The sequence below is a fragment of the Triturus cristatus genome, chromosome 3_1 (assembly GCF_964204655.1).
Source record: "Triturus cristatus chromosome 3_1, aTriCri1.1, whole genome shotgun sequence".
NCBI classification, from domain to species: Eukaryota; Metazoa; Chordata; class Amphibia; order Caudata; family Salamandridae; genus Triturus; species Triturus cristatus.
In genome coordinates, this window is record NC_140583.1 from 258,432,648 (window position 1) to 258,451,612 (window position 18,965).

The 18,965-nt window shown below is 45.8% G+C and overlaps 1 protein-coding gene across 1 annotated transcript in view; it reads right to left on the bottom strand.

Annotated features, from left to right (window-relative positions):
- Window positions 1–233: 233 nt before the first annotated feature.
- Window positions 234–18,965, bottom strand: part of MAN2C1 (mannosidase alpha class 2C member 1) — a 291,020-nt gene continuing 272,288 nt past the window's right edge. The window contains exons 25-26 of the mRNA XM_085643836.1: window positions 8,628–8,731; window positions 234–1,276 (exon numbers count right to left, since the gene is read on the bottom strand). Coding sequence (XP_085499962.1) covers window positions 1,159–1,276; window positions 8,628–8,731 — 222 coding nt within the window. The 3' untranslated portion in view covers window positions 234–1,158. The remainder of the gene's footprint in view (window positions 1,277–8,627; window positions 8,732–18,965) is intronic.

Below are 18,965 nucleotides of genomic sequence, written 5' to 3' on the forward strand. Positions count from 1 at the left end.
AGGTTTGCACTACCAGCCGCACCTGAGAACAGGAAAGTGAGCATCCCCTTGTGCACTTTGGAGAAACACCAGCTAGGCCATTGAAGGGGAGATTCTATTTCTGATATAAGTTTGATCCTGAGTACAGACCAGGACAGAACTTAAGTCCTTGGCCAAGGTGAATCTTTAAAGGAACATTGTTGTATTTTCAAGGTGAAACTCTACAGGAACCTTGCAGTATTTCTAAAAAATCAGGTTGTTGCATTGTTATATTTTAGCTGGAAAAATTGTGCAAGAACTTTATTGCAACCAACAAGAGCAATCTTTAGACCCAAAGAAACTTGAAAGGTGCACAAGAAGAGAACAATTCAAACAGGACATCTGGGGGAAATTTGCACTGAATCTTCCAGAATAAATCACTGATATTCCTAAAATGAAGACAGCTGAGAAAGAGACTTTAATCTCCGAGGTTTGTGGTTGAATGTGTGTGATTAACAATTTAAGTTGTGATACTGAACTGGTCAGAGTTTTTCCTGTTAAAGGAATGAGAGCAATTTGTAACTTATCCTTTGTCCTTGCAGTGGGTCACTTGTTGAACCAAACCATATCCAGAAATTTCCACTTTCCTACCTTGGAGTCCAGTAGTGAGTAGAACTCACCCAGATGCCTATTTGAAATTGCCTCACAAAAGGTTGGAGACTATTCACCATCTTTTTGAGTAATTTTAAAAAGTCAGTAGAACTGCTTCAGTGACCAGTCATCGTCTTCTCATCATAGGATCTATTCACTGGTGTATTTTCCCCCCTTTACCAAAATTTTGCCACAGTCTGTGGAGTTTACTAAAGCAGTCACAGTGGAACCAAAAGTGCTTGTGTCTGGGCAACTTGCAAAACATTCATTTGAATTTTTTTTCCCCAAAGTGAGGTGGAATTTAGGCTATTTCAGGTGAGATCTTATAGGGTTCCAACAAATGCGATTCAAATTCAGTTTAGATCATTTAACAGTGAGGCAGCGAGGGAAACCTGGGAATTGTTCTTCTTAATCTTTACTCTGATGCTACATGCTTCTCAGGGGAACACCGTAGTCAGTCTCAGCTTATATCTTGGATCGACAATGATTCACAATAACCGGTGTGATCCAGTAATGTCCATTGCGCAGGCCTGGGAGGAGTTGTAGCAGTTATTTCTTTAGAACAAGGAGAAGGGAGATTATCTGGAACGGTGTAAAGAACAATTTCACTCCACGTTCCTCCACTGGCAAGTGTCCGTGGGGGTCTGGCCGTTCAAGGAGATCACAACTGCGGGCAAAGAGAAAAAGAGAACAAGTTACTACATAATTTAGTAGCAATGTGTACTTAGTCTTTCATGTGTCTTTGATGTCCATCTGGCATGGGAAAGGTTATTCCAGTCATAATCTCGCAAATGCAAGACCAGTTGCATTGCAAATGCTTGTTTCTACTTGATGTAGAGAAGACGTTTGTGTTCGTAGTCTGGGAGACTCTTGTGTATTTTAGAGAAATATGGATTTCTCAGTCAGGGGGCTCATATATAATATATGTCTAAACGCAGAGGCATGGCTAATTTCAAATTTGTCAAATGTAGGTACTTTTAAAGTTCAATGTGGAACTAGGCAGCTTTGCCCTCTCCAGAACCAAAATAATATTATTCGGCCACCACTTGCACATAATGTCTAAGAATAAACTTTACACAGACGTTAAAATGCTGTAGCTGAGCCCTAAAAGTTGAAGTACAGGAGATAGTTTCTGAAATCCTTTCACTGTATAAGACCACAGGAAGTAAATAAAGCTAATACTCGCTTCATTTTATGTAATTAGCCTATGGAAAACCGATTGCCTGAGTGACAAACTTATTTTTATTCTCAGCCAAACTGTTATTTGGGAGTCTGGTTCTCAGAATTCATAGAAGATCTTTATGATTTGAATTATCAGCCTCTTCTAATGAAAGTGAAAGCTCTATCAGTAAAATGGAAGCGTTTGCCACTTACTCTTTTCTGTAGAGTAGCAATAAACAAAATGACAATTCTTCCTTTATTTAACTTTCCTCAAATGCACCATGTGGATTATATTCAACGTTTTTCAAAACGCATGATTATACTATTTTTATTATGAGACACTAGCCCTAGATTGGCACTAAGCACTTTATACCAATGTATTGCTCAAGGAGGACTTGCTCTTCCTAATATGAGGGTGCATTATATTGCCCATTTTGTACAATATTCATTTAGAAGGGTGTATGCATTATGTATATTCTTTGATAATGTTATGATGAACATGATATTAAGAGATGATTAAATATCCTATAAAAATGTGGTACAAGACACTGTAGAGGTTTATTAAAAAAGAGCCCAGTTTTTCAGCACTTACTTCATTCCATATTTTTATATGGCAACTCATTTCAAGGATATAGAAATTGGAAAAATGCTACGATTTATAGAGCAATTACAATCAAATAGGAAGGCAGGTGTGCCTTTAAAATTGACAGACTTGTTGATTGATGATAGATGGAAAACCTGGGCTGATAATATGATCCCACTTACTGTGGGTAAAAATTGGTTACGGTGGTCATATAATGCTATTTATTCTGCACGGAAGATGTTAGACCCGAGCTTGATCTACAGGAATAAGGAAACAGTTATGAATTTAGTTTTGGATGTGAATCGCCAGATGTTGCAAATTGGTCCCACACCATATGGCAACATTCAAGGTTAGACAGTTTCTGGGCTTCAATATTGCAATATTCAGAATGTCAATGGCATATTCAAAATTATATTTTAGTCTAGCTGGGAAATTTCCTAATCAAAGGGATACCATCAAGATGCCAAAAACGGATTTATATTTATATTCTAGTAGCATGATCAATGCTGCTACAAAAGCGGAAGACAAAAATTAAACTCACTATTTTTTAGAATGGATTAGGAAAATGTATCGAGAAAGAAAACTGAAGAATTTGTTGGCTGTATGACCTGGTGGTAATTTAAAAAGTTTAAAGCTATGAGACGAATTTACATGCATTTCTGAATACGTGGGCACCTGTGATTTTATTTCTTTATGGGTTGTATGTCATTACAACGCATTCCGTTGCAACGCATGCCTTTACTACGCATGCGTTACAACGCGAATGCGTTACCACGAATAACATTTACCACGAAAATGCATTTACCACGCATATCGGTAAAGGCATTTTCGTCGTAAATGTTCTTTTTAAAAAAAATGTATTAATACCCCTGTGCGACCCCCTGCCCCTTTTTCTTCTAATAAATTCCCCTCCCCTCAACTTAAAAAATGTTTCCCTGTGCGATTCCCCCACCCACAAACCCTTAAATTTATCTCTTCGCTACATGTCCCCCTCATTAATTCCTTTAACTAAATTCCCCCTTACCTCGCTACGTCCTCTCCTCTGGAAGCTCTTCCGATCTGCGTCGCACGTCGTAAAGAGGAAGCGGAAGTGTCTTTCCGTTTCCTCTAACGACGGCACGACACCGACTGCCTCCACATCGATGGAATCAGGTTTTTTTTTTTTTGTGGGGGGGAATACTCCCTAATCCCCTTTTTTAATGTTACCTTTAGCACACATGCCTTTACTACGTATCTCGTAGTAAAGGTATGCGTGGTAAAAGTAATCGTGGTAACCACGCACAAGTTGTAATGCATGCGTGGTTACTGTTATGCGTTATGTTATGTAGTGGCCGTTTCCCTTCTTTATGTAGCAGCAATATCATGTTAAAAAAAATTCCTTAATAAAGACTATGACTGACCCTGGGCTCTGCAAAACCAGGCTCATGGCCAGTACTATGCTGAAGACACGTTGAATACAGTGAAAACACCTACATACACTAGGGTACACTATGGGTTAGTGAACCCCTGTGATTGGCATGACCTCCCCTATAAGGCCCTGGTACATATAGGGCAAGGGGTTGAAACTACCTTTAAGTCCCTAATATAGCATAGGGCAGGGAAGTTTAGTGGCCAGCACCCTTTTCTGCACTTGCATGTGTGTACTGCTAAAGCTGGAGGTCAGTTTAAAATCAGCCCTGTGTTACAGGACTGCTTTTAAAATGCAAATTGTGCCCAGACACGACGTTTGTGTTTGGGGCACTTAAAAATAAAAAAAACTACAATGTTTGGGCATGACAGGTAACCCCAGGGCCTCCACTAGGTGTTCCAGGGGTGAGGGGTCAGGTACTTATAAGAAGAATCCTTATAAAAAGTTTTTTATATGCCATGGGGTTATTGAAATTGCACATTTCATTCCCCACCTTGTTATAAGTGCTTCCCAAAATCGACTTTTGTGCTAGAAGCACTGTGAAATGAGGCTCTGCAATTGTTTTTAATATTCAGCACCCCTAAAGTCTTTCCTTCGTGTTCCAGGGGTGGGGGGTCCTGTAGGTATAAGCAGGGTCCTTATAAAACCTGTTTTATAGGTCCTGGTATTGGAGAAATTACCAGTTCATTTTTCCATTGCAAATCCCCACCCTATAGGTTAACATTGGAAAGGTTATTAGTTAATAACTGGAGAAAGAAAAGCCATAAACCCAGGATTAAAGGACTCAGTAGAATGGTAATGATAAATCGAACAATATGGTATCATTGAATTTATTCTAAAATATACAAACAAGAAGTTATAAGACTCTCTTGTCTGTAAGACAAAATTCAGCCCTCTATTTCTCTGCCTTGATTGGTCAGAGATAAATGAATTAGCCTGGCTGCTTTGAAGAGGTGATAAATGACCCTTGGGGTTAGGAAGCCTCTCTGGGAGGAGAAGTTGCTTGGCATAGGAATGCAAGGGGGAGGGTTAGTAAATAATGCTCTTCAAGGGAAGGAGGAGACAAGCTATAGAAACCAGTTTTCATTTACACCTCTCCTCTCTGCCCCACGGTCAGATGGGGGTGGGATTAAGGAGGAATTCCCAGATGGAAGGGGAGTGGACCTTTGTAGATGAAGCCATCCTGTGGGCTGGTTCTGTTAGTTCTGCTCCCTCTGCTGAAAATTCTGACATATTGAACTTTGAAGGAATGGCACTTTCTGGGTTAGCGTTTTGCCACACTTTGGCGGAAGTGGTCATGCTCTGGGGTGTTGCCCTGCACCTCATTGGACAGGAGTGCCCTCCTGCTTGACCCCAGAGAATACTGAATAAGTTTTTGAGAGGGGCAGTGCCTCTCAGATCTGCTTTTGAAACCTAAGAGAATCAGAAGGGCCCACCCTGAAGAGTTTGATATGCATTCACCAGGCACTGCACTCTGAGGATTGTTGCTTTTGCACTATCTGAAACGACAGCCCTGCAGATCAAACCTGCTTCAAAGGGACTAAAAAGTGGACTCCCTGCAAGCTACAGGTTAGAGGAGCTCATCTGGACCGTCGCCACAAAGCCTGATGTACTACAAGTGGATTTGTAAGGGTTTTGTCCAAGTGGATTGTGGGAAATGAAGTCTAACACTTTCAAGGACCCTCTTGGAGACTGCAGACCCTTGGATTGTGTGTAGGACTCTTTGGACAGGCAAGAAGAACTTCAGGAAGGAGTTCTAACAGGATCAAGCCTCGCAGAGGGGGCTGCACGAGTCTGATGAGAGATCCTCCAGAACAATTGCTAAATGTGAATTTGTCCCTGTCAGAGGCAACTAAATGTCCCAAAGTGGCACTGTTTGTGTCTAAGAACTAGAAAGAGACTAATCTTTAAAAGTTCATGTCTCTGGATCCCCACAGTGGATTTGTTTTGTTTTGGTGTCAGTTTAAGGATAAAAATATTTCCTTGTTTTATAAATTGGTGTTGGATTTTTATTGTGTATTGTGTCTTAATTATTTACTGAATTGGTGTTTTTAAATCTTTACATACCTGTCTTTGAAGTTAAGCTTGCCTGCTCGCAGCCAAGCTACCAAGGGCTGAGCATGGGAATCATTTTCTAAGACCTATTCTGAGCCCTATATCGTGTCAGTGGTATTCTTGCCAGTTGTAAATGCATATCTGCCACTACTAATAATCCACTTTCCAACAATAAGTTGTTATCAAACCAAGTACCGTAAGATCTTTTACAAGATCATTATGTACTTGATGACTTGGCTTGGCTGGTCTGAAGTCTGTTGAGAATTTCCCTAAATGTCCTTGAGTCAGACATGCATTTTGCCTTGATAAAGGAAGCTATTCAAGAACTATGTTTGGAACTTCAGGGAGAATGAAATGTCATAGCTGGTGTTCTCAATTCACAAAAATGCAGTTTTCTGTTTTTTTAGTCTGACGTGGCACAACCTAATGGTGGCGCTCTAAGAATACTTACAGCTTTACCTAGAATTATAGGGACTGACCGAAAAAAAATCAGGGAGAGAGCATAGTGGTGGGGTGCAGTGCTCGGTACTAGTAGGAGCACACATGAAGGCAAGCAACAATTCAATCAATGTGACTAAACCTTCCTGACGTTAGTCAAGAAAGTGAAACACCATCAGTAAGCTCTTTCCCTTAGGTATTTTTGCTTAAATCATATACTCGGTGGATCAATTACTCTGACCAATTTGTATGTTTGTTTGATTATTATTATGTTTTCGCCATTCTTTAGAGCTCACGCTACAACTACTCCCTGTACAATTTTTGTCCAAGTTATGGCACTGTAAATTCCAGTTTGGGATGAATTGTCGATGAATGTAAAATTACCAGGACAGATTCCACCTGTTTGAGCGAAGGATGCTTTTTTTACAGGAACTGATCTAAAACCTTTTTTTTCCTGTCATTTGTAGCACTTTATGTATAATGAATTTGATTGGTTTAACTCGTTCTTGTGTTTCTATACTTGCACTGAAGCCTTTGATACGGTCTCCCACTCTATCCTACTAAAACGTCTCGAAGCCATAGGTATCAAAGACCTTGCTCTAGAGTGGTTTTGTTCATTCCTGACAAACAGATCTTTCCGGGTCTCTGCCCCCCCGTTCATATCCCAGCCTTACCCCATAGAGCAAGGCGTTCCTCAGGGATCGGCGCTCAGCCCGTCCCTATTCAATCTTTATGTCCAGCCTCTCGCTGATATAGCAAAAGAATGGGACCTGACGCTAGTGCCGTACGCCGACGACACCCAGCTCGTCATTTCTCTGACTGAAGGCCCCTCGATCTCAGCGGCGAGATTCAAGAACGGGTTAGAGGCAGTTGCACGCTGGATGTCACACAACTGCCTCCAGCTGAACGCTGGCAAAACAGAGGTGTTGCTTCTGGGTAAAAATCCTGACTATTGGACTGATCACTGGTGGCCGTCCGCACTGGGCCCTATCCCCCCCCCCCAAAACCGTGGTAAAAAGCCTTGGTGTCTGGGTGGACGCATCTCTTAATTTCCAGAACCACACCAAGAAACTGGCTGCCACCTGTGTGGGCCTGTTGAGGAGCCTTCATCCGATCCTTGGCTTTTTTGACCACCATACGCGCCAAATGATAGTCCAATCTACCATACTGGCTCGACTGGACTACGCCAATATCCTTTTTCTTGGCCTTAATAAAGCTGAGATGGCGCGGCTACAACGTATACAAAACTCTGCTGCCAGGGCAGTTGTAGGCCTCCCTCGTAGGTGCTCTGCAAGAAACACCATCCAGAAACTACACTGGCTGCGCATGGAAGCCCGAGTTCAGTTTAAAGCCCTCACTACTTTTTTAAAATTCTCAAGACTGACTGTCCTGGCCTCCTGCGTCCACTCCTAGAGCTCTATACCCCTCAGCGGGCCCTACGTTCCTCGGGTCAAAACTTGGTGGTTACCCCACGTATAAGGCTAAGCAGAATGGGCGGTCGCTCTTTCAGAGTCTTGGGGGCAAGACTCTGGAACTCCCTGCCACCTCACATTTGCTCCATGACTAACCTGCTGGCCTTCCGCAAAGCGATCAAAACATTTCTATTCTCCCCATCTTAATTTCTTACAGCCCGTCCTTTCCTTCTCCCCCCTCAGGTTATCGTTATAGTTCAGCGCCGGGACGCCTCGTTGCTGGGGCAGCTGTTCGCGCTAAATAAAACGTTATAACATAACATAACATAACTGCACCAAGTTCTCCCTATTTCTGTTGTTTTTACAAAATGTATGATATTTGATAATAAATGCTTTAAGACTCCTATATTATGGTTTGCACTTCCATAAGAGTTGATATGTACTTGATAAGGGATATGCTGCCCCTCTACAATTTCTCTAATGTCATTTTGTAGCAATATGCACAACTAGAACATAAGGGCCACTGTTCCTAAAATGTGCTATTGTATTTGGAGAAGTCCACTGCTTTTACTGTTTTTTGTTGTTATGTACTCAGGCATCTGCCTGCACACTGGGTAGTCTTCTATCCCACTCATACAACAGAACACAACACAATGATGTCATCATTAAAAGTAGAAACTAGCTTAGAATCGACAGGAAGTGCCATCTCTTACGCAATTGCACACTTCGTTCAAGGCAGGTATTATTATAAACCCAAACCAAGGTGATCTCTCTTGTAGACGGAGATGAAACCCCAAATCATATGTGCACAATGCTGCAGTGAATTTAATAATTTAATTCGTAATTATTTTCAGTAGATATCTACAATTTAACAGTTTCTCCAAAATATATAAAACAGTGGCCTTTAATGATCACAGGTCATTACCTAAACGTACACAATGGCTCTAAAGCCTGTACTTACAGTATGAACTCTTGCACAGGAAGAAAAGTGTCGATCCATGTGTCCACAGTACTGCCATAGGACTCATATAGCCTAATCACCAGGGCATCAGGTCTGTCCTCGGCCTAGTAGAGAGAGTGATATTCATATCAATGCCAACAAACAAGAGAATTGTAAGTGTAAATAGAAATCAAGGAGAAATATGATATGACAGCAGGTAAGGAAAGCAAAGTGCAAAGCCTGAGCGATTTAGGATTGCTTTTGAATCCCAGATGGTACAAGGCTTCACGCTTTACCCTGACAATACAGCACAAATTCATTTCTGGGTGTCACAGACCATTTTGAATTCCTTCAATGTTGTTCTTCAGGGCTAGTCTATGGGTCGGCTACTGTTTTAGGATATATGTCACGCCTTCAGTCTCATATCTTACTGGAAATTTAAGGAGAACACTCCAGCAGAAAAATGAATCAAAACTTAAGTCAGAGACTGAATAACATGGATGAAAGATTGGAGATTACTTTACGACTAAACTGCCACCAGTTGGATCACAGAGCCATCACACCAGTAACCAACCTTTGATATCAGTACCATTGGCAACAATTGCAAGTTCTTAGTTTGAAAAAGCATTATATATATGAGCATCTTTGGAAAAATTAACCATGCCTAGTCATTACGCAACAGTACACTGTATATTTACAATCAAAGTGGGAAAGACAATGGTTAAGTTTCTATCGGCTGCTTTAGTGAGTCTCCGGCTTTAGGTGTTAATGCATTCAAGCCTGTAAAACAGGGTGGGTGTTTTTTTTGTCCATTTGCCATTTTTCTTACTTGTAGCCAGATAATCAAAACCCTACCTCAAGTAGGTGTTGCATAAGGACGTCCATGAGCGGAGGTCAAAAGTGGCCTGAGATAGGCTTGCAAATACAAAGGAATACTATATATGAATGTGAATAATCAAAAGGAGAGTCCAAGATAACTTGCAACTCGGTTACATTGCTCATTTGGTTTTTCCCAGCCCACAGTCCGGTGTTATGAGACCACTCCTGAAGTCCTAAGGGGCCTCAACCCATCTGATTCCTTTTGCCTGTCATAACCCTGTCTATAATGATACTTACCAAGCCTCCATGGTGACAGAGAAACTGTAGGCTCATATGAAGAAAAATCGAGCTTTCAATAGTCTGGGTTCATATACAATTTCAATAGATCTTGTTACCAGTTTTACCCACGTACCACTGTATCACAAAGCTCCTCTCCGTTTCCTCTTCTCTTTTAAAATGATGTATGGCCTGTGATGTCGGATCTCTTGACACTTGTCACTTGAGGTCTTCCTCTCTCAGGCTTATGAAGGTGCCTTCTTTTCAGCGCCATAGATTAGGTGGCGCTTCCCTGGTTGTGTTTGCTGCCCGTGCCTGGAATGCGCTCCCCCTCTCTCTCCGACTTGTTGAAGATACGGGGGTTTTTAAGAAACTGCTAAAAACTTATCTCTTCTCTTAGGTGTGGGTTTTAATTCTGTCCTGCCCTGATCCGCGCCGGGACACTCCTTCGAGTATCTGTGCGCGTTATAAAAGTAAATAACATAACATAACATAACACTAGGTCAATTATCATTTTATTGACACTGCTGCCGCTCGCCACTAAGACCTAGAGCACCCTGCCCCTCCACCTCAGGCAATCTGCATCACTGACCCAATTCAGGAAGGACGTCAAGATCGGGCTCTTCGACTAAACCTCCACACCCAGAAGGATCAGCACCCCTCTCCCCCGCCAGTGCCTTGAGACCCGCACAGGTGAGTAGGCGCGCTATATGAACTTCTGATTGATTGATTGAAGGCAGTTTCTCCAGTTGTCTTCATTTCCAGGCCAGCCGTTTGGAATTATTGTCTGGATGTTGACTTGACTTCAGAGATTCAAGCCGAGAAATTAGCTTTAATCTCTACAGATGAACAGATACACCTCAATATCCTCCTCCAAGTGGATACTTACTGCTTCATAAGTCCACGCTAGAGAAGAACAAGCATTGGCATAGCCATAAGTTCTCGCCTTTGCGACCTTATAAGTGTTTAGCCGTGCAGCACATTATCCTGGGTGCTATGCCGTCACGAAGACCTATACAATTACTACACACTGGGTCATGCAGTGTGATTCAGGTATACAGCTTACCCCAGGAAACCTTTATGGACACATTAGAAGGCTTTTTATGCACAGACAGAATGACAAGTGCCTTCATGCAAGTCAACAGCACTAGAACATTCTGTGTGCAACTGCTTCACTAGAGTGTTGAGCAGCCTATGAAACAAGCATTGAAAATGCAATAGGTCTCGCCATCGTTTAAGTTAAAACAATTCTGTTTGTAATTAGGTTGCTTTTTAGCTTTGCTTTTATTAGTGTTTTTCAAACGTTCATGTACATAACATGCATATGAATGCGTATATGTATATATATGCTTGCATTTATATTTGTATTTATATAGATATGCAGATGTATATATATGTTTATATACGTATGTATGTATATACACATACGTATATTTAAATGCATATATGCATATATATATATGCATATGTGTGCGCGTAGAGAGGTAGAGAGAGGTAGACGTAGAGAGGTAGAGGGGTAGTAGCGGGGTAGTAGAGGGGTAGTAGGGTAGTAGAGGGGTAGTAGGGTAGTGGGGTAGTAGAGGGGTAGTGTGGTAGTAGAGGGGTAGTAGGGTAGAGGGATAGTAGAGGGGTGGGGTAGAGGGGTAGTAGGTTAATAGGGTAGTAGAGGGATAGGGGTAGAGGGGTAGTAGGATAGAGAGGTAGTAGAGGGGTGGGGTAGAGGGGTACTAGGGTAGTGGGGTAGTAGGGGTAGTGGGGTTGTAGGGTAGCCGTGGGGTAGTAGAGGGGTAGTAGAGGGGTAGTGGGGTAGTAGGGTAGAGGGATAGTAGGGGTGTAGTGGGGTAGTGGGGTAGTGGGGTGGTAGTGGGGTAGTATATGGATAGTGGGGTAGTAGAGGGGTAGTGGGGTAGTAGAGGGGTTGTAGAGTAGTAGGGTAGTAGAGGGGTAGGGGTAGTAGGGTAGTAGAGGGGTAGGGGTAGTAGGGTAGTAGAGGGGTAGTAGGGTAGAGGGGTAGGGTAGAGAGGTAGTGGGGTAATAGGGTAGTGGGGTAGTAGAGGGGTGGGGTAGAGGGGTAGTAGGGTAATAGGGTAGTGGGGTAGTAGGGGTAGTGGGGTAGTAGAGGGGTAGTAGGGTAGTGGGGTAGTAGAGGGGTGGGATAGAGGGGTAGTAGAGTAGAGGGGTAGTGGGGTAGTAGGGGTGTAGTAGGGGGCAGTGTGGTAGTAGAGGGGTAGTAGGGTGGTAGTGGGGTAGTAGAGTGGCAGTAGGGGGCTAGTAGGGTAGTGGGGTAGTAGCGGGGTGGTAGAGGGGTAGTAGAGGGGTAGTAGGGAAGTAGAGGGGTAGTAGGGAAGTAGAGGGGTAGTAGGGTAGTAGAGGGGTAGTAGGGTGATAGTGGGGTGGTAGTGGGGTAGTAGAGGGGTGGTAGAGGGGTAGTAGACGAATAATGGGGTAGTAGAGGGGTAGTAGGGGGATAGTGGGGTAGTAGGGAAGTAGAGGGGTGGTAGTGGGGTGGTAGAGGGGTAGTGGGGTGGTAGAGGGGTAGGGGGGTAGTAGATGGGAAGTGGGGTAGTAGAGGGGTAGTAGAGCGGTAGTAGGGTGGTAGTGGGGTAGTAAAGGGGTAGTAGAGGGGTAGTGGGGAAGTAGAGTAGTAGGGTAGAAGAGTAGTGGGGTAGTAGGGCAGTGGGTAGTAGATGGGTAGTAGAGGGGTAGTAGGGTAGTAGGGTAGAGGGGTGCGGTAGAGAGGTAATAGAGGGGTAGAGGGATAGTAGGGTAGTGGGGTAGTAGAGGGGTAGTGGGGTAGTAGAGGAGTAATAGGGTAGTGGGGGGTAGAGGGGGTCGCATGGTAGTAGAGGGGTAGTAGGGTAGAGGGGTAGTAGAGGGGTGGGGTAGAGGGGGAGTAGAGAGGTAGTAGGGTAGTGAGGTAGTAGGGTAGTGAGGTAGTAGGGTAGTGGGGTAGTAGGGTAGTGGGGTAGTAGGGGTGTAGTACGGGGGTAGTGGGGTAGTAGAGTGGTAGTGGGGTAGTAGAGGGGCAGTGGGGTGGTAGTGGGGTAGTAGAGGGTTGTGGGGTAGTAGAGGGGTAGTAGAGGGGTAGAAAGGTAGTGGGGTAGGAGTAGTAGGGTTGTGGGGTAGCAGAGGGGTAATAGGGTAGAGGGGTAGTAGAGGGGTGGGGTAGAGAGGTAGTAGGGTAATAGGGTAGTAAGGTAGTAGAGGGGTAGGGGTAGTAGGGTAGCGGGGTAGTAGGGTAGAGGAGTAGAGGGGTGTGATAGGAGGGTAATAGGGTAGTGGGGTGGTAGTGGGGTAGTAGGGTAGTAGTGGGGTAGTAGGGGTGTAGTAGGGGCGTTGTGGGGTAGTAGAGGGGTAGTGGAGGGGTAGTGGGGTGGTAGTAGAGGATAGTAGATGGGTAGTAGGGTAGTGGGGTAGTAGAGGGGTAGGGGTAGTAGGGTAGTAGGGTTGTGGGGTAGTACGGTAGAGGGGTAGTAGAGGGGTGGAGTAGTAGGGTAATAGGGTAGTGGGGTAGTAGAGGGGTAGGGGTAGTAGGGTAGTGGGATAGTAGGGTAATAGGGTAGAGGGGTAGTAGAGGGGTGGGGTAGAGGGGTAGTAGGGTAATAGGGTAGTGGGGTAGTAGGGGGTAGTGGGGGGGTAGTGGGGTAGTAGGGTTGTGGGGTAGTAGAGGGGTAGTGGGGTAGTATAGGGGTAGTAGGGTAGAGGGGTAGTAGAGGGGTGGGGTAGAGGGGTAGTAGGGTAATAGGGTAGTATAGGGGTAGTAGGGTAGAGGGGTGTGATAGGAGGGTAGTAGGGTAATAGGGTAGTGGGGTAGTAGGGGGGTAGTTGGGCAGTAGGGTAGTAGAGGGGTAGTAGGGTAGTGGGGTAGTAGGGGTGTAGTAGGGGGTTGTGGGGTAGTAGAGGGGTAGTGGCGGGGTAGTGGGGTGGTAGTAGTGGGTAGTAGATGGGTAGTAGGGTAGTGGGGTTGTAGAGGGGTAGGGGTAGTAGGGTAGTAGGGTTGTGGGGTAGTAGAGGGGTAGTAGGGTAGAGGGGTAGTAGAGGGGTGGGGTAGTAAGGTAATAGGGTAGTGGGGTAGTAGAGGGGTAGGGGTAGTAGGGTAGTGGGGTAGTAGGGTAATAGGGTAGAGAGGTAGTAGAGGGGTGGAGTAGAAGGGTAGTCGGGTAATAGGGTAGTGGGGTAGTGGGGTAGTAGAGGGTGGTAGTGGCATAGTAGAGGGGTAGAAGGGTAGTGGGGTAGTAGAGGGGTAGGGGTAGTAGGGTTGTGGGGTAGTAGAGGGGTAATTGGTAGAGGGGTAGTAGAGGGGTGGGGTAGAGAGGGGTAGTAGGGTAATAGAGGGGTAGGGGTAGTGGGGTGGTAGGGTAGAGGGGTGTGATAGGAGGGTAGTAGGGTAATAGAGTAGTGGGGTAGTGGGGTAGTAGGGTAGAGGGATAGTAGAGGGGTGGGGTAGTAGGGTAGTGGGGTAGTAGAGGGGTAGGGGTAGTAGAGTAGTGGGGTAGTAGAGGGTGGCAGTGGCGTAGTAGAGGGGTAGAAGGGTAGTGGGGTAGTAGAGGGGTAGGGGTAGGGGTAGTAGGGTTGCGGGGTAGTAGAGGGGTAGTAGGGTAGAGAGGTAGTAGAGGGGTGGGGTAGAGAGGGGTAGTAGGGTAATAGAGGGGTAGGGGTAGTGGGGTAGTAGGGTAGAGGGGTGTGATAGGAGGGTAGTAGGTTAATAGGGTAGTGGGGTAGTAGGGGGTAGTTGGGTAGTAGGAGGGTGGTAGTGGGGTAGTAGAGGGGTAGTAGGGTAGTGGGGTAGTAGGGGTGTAGTAGGGGGGTTGTGGGGTAGTAGAGGGGTAGTGGAGGGGTAGTGGGTTGGTAGTAGAGGGTAGTAGATGGGTAGTAGGGTAGTGGGGTATTAGAGGGGTAGGGGTAGTAGGGTTGTGGGGTAGTAGGGTAGTAGAGGGGTAGTAGGGTAGAGGGGTAGTAGAGGGGTGGGATAGAGGGGTAGTAGGGTAATAGGGTAGGGGGTAGTAGAGGTGTAGGGGTAGTAGGGTAGTGGGGTAGTAGGGTAATAGGGTAGAGGGGTAGTAGAGGGGTAAGGTAGTGGGGTGGTAGTGGGGTAGTAGAGGGGTAGATTGGGTAGTAGGGTAGTAGAGGGGTAGAGGGGTTGAGTAGTAAAGGGGTAGAGGGGTAGTAGAGGGGTGGGGTAGAGAGGTACAGGGGTAGAGTAGTAGAGGGGTAGAGAGTGAGTAGTAGAGAGTGAGTAGTATGCTAATGCCAAGTTATATGGCGCACGTTTCAACAAAATAAATACAAAGTCATCAAACTACGAGAAGCTCCCTAGAGGAAACGGCATTCCCATTGCTATAACACCAAAATGCAGCAAGCTGCGTACTTTCAAAGTCATCAAACCCCGGCAAGCTGTGTACTGAAAGCAGCCTTTTTAACAACAAAAACACACAAAAATGCGCACCAAGTTACACAGCGCGCGTTTCAACAAAATAAATACAAACTGAGTGTAATCGGCATTTTTAATAAACGTGCCGGTTAAGAATAAATAAATAACAACCATTTTCGTTGCTAGGACACCAAAATTCAAAATGGCGTTGGGCTGTCCACAGTCCCTACGGACAAGCGCATGCTGTTTGCTATGGACAAATGGCAAGAGCAGCCATGTTTGTCCATGCAGATGCGTGCATGCAAGCCCTCGGCAGAATCGATTCCAAAAGGTACTCGCAACAGCAAGAGCAGCGCATGCGCTGCTTTCGCTAGGCGAGACCTAATATAGCAGTGAAATACTTTCTAATGTCGCAGACGTAAAATCCCTCCTCTCCCAGGCCTCTATTTACCAGGCGCCTTTCTCCAGAGGACATAGCAACAACAACAAAATTCTCCCATTTGTCAGGTAGAAGAGCAAATCTCCACGCACCTAAAAAGAAAAAAATTAACCTGACTTGCATAATGTAACTGGCGCATTTATAAAGCTCCAATACCTTCAGGTCAGTCGAGTTTGCGCTCTATAAAAATACCCAAGAAATTAATCTGACCTTGTATAATGTAACTATTGCTCATGCAAAGCGCTCCAAAACACCTTTGGGTCGCTTGAGTTCACATTATATAATACATTTATCACAGTCTCTGGGGAGCTGCTGTGAATGTGCTTTGAAAATTTAAACGCGGAGAGGAGGCGGACGACCGGAAGAAGCAGCGCGGTGGGCATGCAGCGAAATAGGAGGAGGTGGGCGGGACGATTGCTGGTCCCATTTGTCAGGTAGAGCGGATATAATGAATAAACAGGGATGGCATCTGCATCACTTAATCTCTGCTCACGTAAAAAATGTTTACATGACAATGTGTTTTAACTGGCGCTCTTCTAAAGTGCTCCAGTACCTTTGGGTCAGTCGAGATCGCGTTCAATAAAAATGCCCCAAGAAATTCATCTGACTATGTTTAATGTAACTAGTGCTCATGTAAAGGGCTCCAACACCTTTGGGTTGCTTGAGTTCACATTATATAATAAACAAGCATTAGCAATACAATAGGTCTCACATTTACTAGAGTTTGAGGTATTGGCATGGTAAATGTCAATGCCTTTTATGTACTTGAAGCAAATCCATTTTTGTGGGAAATGAAGCTAATGGGAAGAGAGGAGAGGATGTGAGGTGTAAAACTGTGCCCTGGTACAGGAGAGGAGATGCTAGAGGGGGGTTGGACTTGGAGATGCAGGATGAAGGGCGAGGAGGGACAGTGGGGAGGAAGCAAACAAGGGTGAGCACATGACGGAGGGAAGTGGGGAGGAAGCACAGCGGGTGAGCACATGACGGAGGGAAGTGGGGAGGAAGCAAACAAGGGTGAGCACATGGCGGTGGAAAGTGGGAGGAAGCACACAGGGGGAGCACATCACAGAGGGAAGTGGGGAGGAATACACATGGGTGAGCACATCATGGAGGGAAGTGGGGAGGAAGCAAACATGGGTGAGCACATCACGGAGGGAAGTGGGGAGGAAGCACAATGGGTAAGCACATGACGGAGGGAAGTGGGGAGGAAGCACAATGGGTGAGCACATCACGGAGGGAACACTGGATCTCACTATCACTCAAATGCTGGATCTCACTATCACTCAAACAATGATTCTCACTATCACTCAAACACTGTATCTCACTATCACTCAAACACTGAGTCTCACTATCACTCAAACACTGAATCTCACTCCACGTGCCCCATACTGTGTAAGGAGAACAGTTTGTGTTGTAAAGCGCACTGACCCCTGCCACTGGGAAAGAGGCGCTATTGAAAATGTGAAATCTGTAGGTGCGGGTCCAAGGGTTCCTGTCCTGAGCCGGCGAGCCACTCAAAGAGCGTGGGCCACGTTTGGAAGGCAGTGGGCGGTTTCTTTAAATAATAACAAATACACAAAAGGGCGAATGCACGTGGACTTGTGTGCGGCGTGTGCAACGGAAAATGCGGCACACTAATTGTATCAGGGCACACAGGGCATCACATGCTCGCTGGGCCTAAATAATAAGAGGAGAAAAGAAATCGTCTCACTTTTGAAATTGGAAAAGTGTGACTACATCTGAGGGAAAATTAGTTTGCACATTTGTACAACAAGTAATAACAAGCGTTACCTTTTTGACAGTGTCATTAGCCTATTCAAACAAGAGGGCAGCAGATGCGTTGACTGGGGTAAAAGGGCAAGATCATCAAAAAGAAAAATACTGCACCCTAGACAGCAGTATCTGATTATTATGAGAGTCACCCACTTGAGATCTCGCAGCTGCATAAATGGCAGAGTTACACTCAAAAAGGTCAATATACAGACTAGGAAATTGCCAAATGGATGAGTCTATCCCCTGTCCTGAATGAGCAATGTCTCGATCAACGTAGGTGGCTTCCTTCCATCGCCTGGGCAAAATGGACACAATGGACACATGACACAGAGCAGCGGCTCTGACAGGGCCCAAAATACCACTCCGGTGCCCTGGACTGCAAGAAGCACTGTTTCACTATAACGCTTCTCATCTACTAGCCCATCGATAGGAGTGGGCCCATAGGAGGATTTTTGCTGCTCCCACTAGGGCAAGGCATTACTTGCAGCTCCGTGCCCTTGGAATGGGGCCACATTTGCTTGTTTGCTCTGCTGGTGCCCGGTGTTCTTGACACCTCAGAGAGCCACCCTGGCGGTGCCCCGAGCTTCAGCGTGTACAGGAAGGGGCAGTACACATCCTGAAATAGAGGAACACAGGGGAGTACACCGACCAGCTCCAGATATAAACGCTGGGGGCGGTTGCAGGACCAGCAGCAATGCCCCTGAAAACACCAGTGCGCCCATCACTGCTCTTAAAACAAGCAGTAGTGCAGAGATATAGGCCCTACTAGTCAGCACAGTCAACTATTCCCACCTCCGTCACTTCCTAAAGAGTGGGGATCAGTCTCTGGCCAAGAGGGGGAGGGGGGCTCTGCGTGCAGGGCTGCGAGCTGCACACATTTTCCACTTCCCATTTCAGCGGTGCTAGGTTGCACTGTGGTTGCTTTGTGGAATGGCTGCTGCTGGCTCTTTCTCCCCTCTGTCCCACCCGCTGCCGTGCAGTGAGGTGAAATATTGGGGGTTGTGTAAAGAGCGCCCCTCCTCCATGCTCAACAAAGTGGGGGTAGACGGCGTCACTATGCAGTGGTGCAAGCAGGCAGTGATCTCTATGCTGGCCGCACACGCGCATTCTGTCTCTGGTTTGGGGTACCAGGCTAGAGGAACCAGGGCTCGCGCTGTCCCGCGGATGGTTCAGAGCCTACGGGGAGGTGGAATTGAATAGAAGGTGCAGAGTGTTGCCGGGTGGTTAATGTTGGAGCAGTGCTGTGAGTGCTGTTCTCCACTGGAAAGATGGTACAGTGCGGCTGGTGCCCGGAGCTGCACGGTGAACTGATGGAAAGTGTAAGCAGCGCCGCAGAATGATGAAGCTGCACTGGTAGAAGGGTAGACACGGTCGAGAATGGGCGTTGCAAAGGCGGGACATGCGTCCGCCTTTGCCCAATCGCGTGCCTTTTTGTAAAAATAAAAAAAACACGCGAAAGCCAATGCCTGCCGGCGAAAGCCTGATCACACGCACAAGCGTGTGGTCAGCTTTCAAATCCCCATACAAAAGGGCTCTCGCTGCGCGAGCAGGTCTGCGCACTGCAACGCAGGCGCAAGCCCTGAAAATGGCTCACAGTCCCTGGGGAGCTGGTGTGAATGTTCTTTTAAAATACAACTCTGAGCGGAGTAGGACAACAGGAAGAGGCAGCGGGTCAGCCATG